The sequence below is a fragment of the Poromitra crassiceps genome (assembly GCF_964638095.1).
Source record: "Poromitra crassiceps genome assembly, chromosome: 10".
Taxonomy (NCBI): domain Eukaryota; kingdom Metazoa; phylum Chordata; class Actinopteri; order Beryciformes; family Melamphaidae; genus Poromitra; species Poromitra crassiceps.
This window is the reverse complement of record NC_139631.1, coordinates 41,094,695-41,100,694: the sequence shown is the minus strand read 5'-3', so window position 1 is coordinate 41,100,694 and position 6,000 is coordinate 41,094,695. Positions and strand designations below refer to the sequence as shown.

Below are 6,000 nucleotides of genomic sequence, written 5' to 3'. Positions count from 1 at the left end.
CCATCCAGTTCCATTGTATTCAAGAGAAGGCAGACATCTCTGCGGCCGATATCTCCAAAACTCAGGCAACTATCCCAAAACGATATAGTGGATAAATAGCACTACAGGTGAAAATATGTATTTTGGATTTTAGGGTGAGCTGTTCCTTGAAGGCTGTTACACACCAAGAGCAATGCGAATATACAGCACGAAATTGCGATGCGAATTTTCACACACAATCACAGCAACAGAATGTGTACACGTCGGACGCGAATTACAGAAAAATCGACCGTGGCCCGAAAAAATTAACACAGCAATAACGCTCAGCGAAACTTTGCCGTTGGTATGCACTGATATAGGTTCGAAAAATATTATTGACGTGCGAATTAATGGCATGAAAAAAACACTCCCTTGAGTAAGAGGACCTTAAGTTATGAAAAACACAGCATTCCCATTGCAGGAGCACTGAAGAAATATCAAACTGCTCATCAAATGACTAAAAGACATGTGAAGGGAGAAAAGGCATCGTGATGGTGAAACACAAACATCATTAGGCTACACTAACTGTTCAATATGATCGCAGATGATTGCAATATTGACATTCTCATCTACAGTAATTGTCATCTACAAGCACAAACTAATATGCAATTACAAACACACAAAAGCCATACGGTGGAAATTGGAATGCACAACTGAAATTGCATTGCGTTGTGTGCAACCGAATGATCCTCGTGAGTCCTGAGTGGTAGCGAGTAGATTGGTTAAACTCACTCCCCCAGTATAAAGGCCCGTTAGCCCAAGCTCCTGGCATAGTGGTCAGCGCGTGCGCCTTGGCAGCAGGAGGTCGGTGGATCGAATCCCGCTCCACCCCTCGGCAAGCCCCCAACGTTGGTTGCTGCCAGTGCTGTCAACACGACGCAGGTTAGATTACGACCATTACTGCAGTTATAATTGAATGGTATAATATACAGAGTTTCCTTGCCTTTTTCCTAAATATGTATACAAAAATAATATGACCCACTAGAATTGTGTAGCTGTGTGCCCTCTGCCTGTATTTTCTCATTGTTTTGCTGTGGTCTGGATGTTTCTGGGCTGCATCGTATCAGCAGCCCCTACACGTGCCACCGCCCAGCCAATAACATAGTTTGAGCAGCCCCTACATGTGCCACCCCCCAGCCAATAACATCGTTTGAGCAGCCCCTACATGTGTCGCCCCCCAGCCAATAACATCGTTTGAGCAGCCCCTACATGTGTCGCCCCCCAGCCAATAACATCGTTTGAGCAGCCCCTACATGTGTTGCCCCCCAGCCAATAACATCGTTTGAGCAGCCCCTACATGTGTCACCCTCTAGCCAATAACATTGTTTGAGCAGCCCCTACATGTGTCACCCTCCAGCCAATAACATCGTTTGAGCAGCCCCTACATGTGTCACCCTCTAGCCAATAACATTGTTTGAGCGTCCCCTACATGTGTCACCCTCCAGCCAATAACATCGTTTGAGCAGCCCCTACATGTGTCACCCTCCAGCCAATAACATCGTTTGAGCAGCCCCTACATGTGTCACCCTCCAGCCAATAACATCGTTTGAGCAGCCCCTACATATGTCACCCTCCAGCCAATAACATCGTTTGAGCAGCCACTACATGTGTCACCCTCCAGCCAATAACATCGTTTGAGCAGCCCCTACATGTGTCACCCTCCAGCCAATAACATCGTTTGAGCAGCCCCTACATGTGTCACCCTCCAGCCAATAACATCGTTTGAGCAGCCCCTACATGTGTCACCCTCCAGCCAATAACATCGTTTGAGCAGCCCCTACATGTGTCACCCCCCCCCCCAGCCAATAACATCGTTTGAGCAGCCCCTACATGTGTCACCCTCCAGCCAATAACATCGTTTGAGCAGCCCCTACATGTGTCACCCTCCAGCCAATAACATCGTTTGAGCAGCCCCTACATATGTCACCCTCCAGCCAATAACATCGTTTGAGCAGCCACTACATGTGTCACCCTCCAGCCAATAACATCGTTTGAGCAGCCCCTACATGTGTCACCCTCCAGCCAATAACATTGTTTGAGCAGCCCCTACATGTGTCACCCTCCAGCCAATAACATCGTTTGAGCAGCCCCTACATGTGTCACCCTCCAGCCAATAACATCGTTTGAGCAGCCCCTACATGTGTCACCCCCCCCTCCAGCCAATAACATCGTTTGAGCAGCCCCTACATATGTCACCCTCCAGCCAATAACATCGTTTGAGCAGCCCCTACATGTGTCACCCTCCAGCCAATAACATCGTTTGAGCAGCCCCTACATGTGTCACCCTCCAGCCAATAACATCGTTTGAGCAGCCCCTACATATGTCACCCTCCAGCCAATAACATCGTTTGAGCAGCCACTACATGTGTCACCCTCCAGCCAATAACATCGTTTGAGCAGCTCCTACATGTGTCACCCTCCAGCCAATAACATCGTTTGAGCAGCCCCTACATGTGTCACCCTCCAGCCAATAACATCGTTTGAGCAGCCCCTACATGTGTCACCCCCCAGCCAATAACATCGTTTGAGCAGCCCCTACATGTGTCACCCTCCAGCCAATAACATCGTTTGAGCAGCCCCTACATGTGTCACCCTCCAGCCAATAACATCGTTTGAGCAGCCCCTACATGTGTCACCCCCCCCCCCAGCCAATAACATCGTTTGAACAGCCCCTACATGTGTCGCCCTCCAGCCAATAACATTGTTTGAGCAGCCCCTACATGTGTCACCCTCCAGCCAATAACATTGTTTGAGCAGCCCCTACATGTGTCACCCTCCAGCCAATAACATCGTTTGAACAGCCCCTACATGTGTCACCCTCCAGCCAATAACATCGTTTGAGCAGCCCCTACATGTGTCACCCTCCAGCCAATAACATCGTTTGAGCAGCCCCTACATGTGTCACCCTCCAGCCAATAACATCGTTTGAGCAGCCCCTACATGTGTTGCCCCCCAGCCAATAACATTGTTTGAGCAGCCCCTACATGTGTCGCCCCCTCCAGCCAATAACATCATTTGAGCAGCCCCTACATGTGTCACCCTCCAGCCAATAACATTGTTTGAACAGCCCCTACATGTGTCACCCCCCAGCCAATAGAGGGAAGGGCCAACTTTGAATGCAGGCAGTGTGTTTACAAATGGCACGCTAGAATAAGTTGCATAGTCCGCCTCTAATGGCGTGCTGTGTGCCTCCATCCTCTAGGCTTCGTGCAGACCAGCGCAGCTCTGAGTCTCGCCAGGCGGTGGAGCAGGCGGTGAAGGAGCACAAGGTGGAGATCCTGGCGCTGCAGCAGACCCTCCAAGACCAGAAGCTCAAAGCTGAGGGCCTCTCTGACACCGTGAGCCTCTCCACACCCCCTCATTCAGTCTGTAGCATTGCCCGGTGAGCAGATGTTCAGTTCCAGTGAACTCTTCCCCCTTGCTGTCCTCAGCTCAGCGACCTGGAGAAGAAGCACGCCATGCTGGAGATGAACGCCCGCAGTCTGCAGCAGAAGCTGGAGGGCGAGAGGGATGTGAAGCAGAGGATGCTGGATGAGGTGCTCATAGCGTTTTCCCATCATTCATTGTGATTTTGTATTCATGTCAATTCGCCGCAATAACACTGTCAAAAAGTGCTGAAAATACAAGACAATACGGGGCAGCTCAGGCTTGAATGGCGTGTTTGTGTAAAACAGGAAGTCTCTAAGGATTCCTGCTTGTTCTCATTATATTACATTTACATTTGAGCCGTTTAGCTGCTGCCAACGTTACAAACAATCAATAGAAAGTGCAAGTGGCAAAGTAGCGGCGTCCAGACGATGAAACAACTGTTTCCTCCACAGCAAGCAGGGCTGAGCTGTAATACAATGACTATTGTATTGTATTACAGTTACAGTTTAAATTGGTGGTATTCTGAATACAGTTACTTTCTTTAAAAATAGATTACTTGAAGGGATTACTTTATGAGGCACCCATTTCCCATAAACAAATTTGAAAAGATTGCAACAATTTGCACCACACAGGCAGGAGGAGACAGACAGGAGGAGACACACAGACAGGAGGAGACACAGACAGGAGGAGACACACAGACAGGAGGAGACATACAGACAGGAGGAGACAGACAGACAGGAGGAGACACACAGACAGGAGGGGAGACAGACAGGAGGAGACACACAGACAGGAGGAGACATACAGACAGGAGGAGACATACAGACAGGAGGAGACACACAGACAGGAGGAGACACACAGACAGGAGGAGACATACAGACAGGAGGAGACATACAGACAGGAGGAGACACACAGACAGGAGGAGACACACAGACAGGAGGAGACACACAGACAGGAGGAGACATACAGACAGGAGGAGACACACAGACAGGAGGAGACACACAGACAGGAGGAGACACACAGACAGGAGGAGACACAGACAGGAGGAGACATACAGACAGGAGGAGACACACAGACAGGAGGAGACACACAGACAGGAGGAGACACAGACAGGAGGAGACACACAGACAGGAGGAGACACACAGACAGGAGGAGACACACAGACAGGAGGAGACATACAGACAGGAGGAGACATACAGACAGGAGGAGACAGACAGACAGGAGGAGACACACAGACAGGAGGGGAGACAGACAGGAGGAGACACACAGACAGGAGGAGACACACAGACAGGAGGAGACACACAGACAGGAGGAGACACACAGACAGGAGGAGACACAGACAGGAGGAGACACACAGACAGGAGGAGACACACAGACAGGAGGAGACACACAGACAGGAGGAAACAGACAGGAGGAGACACACAGACAGGAGGAGACACACAGACAGGAGGAAACAGACAGGAGGAGACACAGACAGGAGGAGACACACAGACAGGAGGAGACAGACAGGAGGAGACATACAGACAGGAGGAGACACACAGACAGGAGGAGACACAGACAGACAGGAGCAGACACAGACAGACAGGAGGAGACACAGACAGGAGGAGACACAGACAGGAGGAGACACACAGACAGGAGGAGACACACAGACAGGAGGAGACACAGACAGGAGGAGACAGACAGACAGGAGGAGACACAGACAGGAGGAGACAGACAGGAGGAGACAGACAGACAGGAGGAGACAGACAGGAGGAGACACAGACAGGAGAGGAGACACAGACAGGAGGAGACAGACAGACAGGAGGAGACAGACAGACAGGAGGAGACACAGACAGGAGGAGACAGACAGGAGGACACAGACAGACAGACAGACAGACAGGAGGAGACAGACAGGAGGAGACAGACAGACAGGAGGAGACACAGACAGACAGGAGGAGACACAGACAGGAGGAGACAGACAGGAGGACACAGACAGACAGACAGGAGGAGACAGACAGGAGGAGACACAGACAGGAGGAGACACAGACAGGAGGAGACACACAGACAGGAGGAGACACACAGACAGGAGGAGACACACAGACAGGAGGAGACACAGACAGGAGGAGACAGACAGACAGGAGGAGACACAGACAGGAGGAGACAGACAGGAGGAGACAGACAGACAGGAGGAGACAGACAGGAGGAGACACAGACAGGAGAGGAGACACAGACAGGAGGAGACAGACAGACAGGAGGAGACAGACAGGAGGAGACAGACAGACAGGAGGAGACACAGACAGGAGGAGACAGACAGGAGGACACAGACAGACAGACAGGAGGAGACAGACAGGAGGAGACAGACAGACAGGAGGAGACACAGACAGACAGGAGGAGACACAGACAGGAGGAGACAGACAGGAGGACACAGACAGACAGACAGGAGGAGACAGACAGGAGGACACAGACACACAGACAGGAGGAGACACACAGACAGGAGGAGACAGACAGACAGACAGACAGGAGGAGACAGACAGGAGGAGACACACAGACAGGAGGAGACACACAGACAGGAGGAGACAGACAGGAGGAGACAGACAGGAAGAGACAGACAGGAGGAGACAGACAGACAGGCACTCT

The 6,000-nt window shown here is 51.0% G+C and overlaps 1 protein-coding gene across 1 annotated transcript in view; it reads left to right on the top strand.

Moving 5' to 3' along the window:
• citb (citron rho-interacting serine/threonine kinase b) overlaps window positions 1-6,000 on the top strand; it is a gene marked incomplete at both ends in the record, with an annotated part of 85,163 nt that overhangs the window by 41,977 nt on the left and 37,186 nt on the right. Inside the window, 2 exons of the mRNA XM_083643880.1 lie at window positions 3,221-3,356; window positions 3,450-3,554. Of these exons, the coding sequence (XP_083500006.1) occupies window positions 3,221-3,356; window positions 3,450-3,554 (241 nt within the window). The remainder of the gene's footprint in view (window positions 1-3,220; window positions 3,357-3,449; window positions 3,555-6,000) is intronic.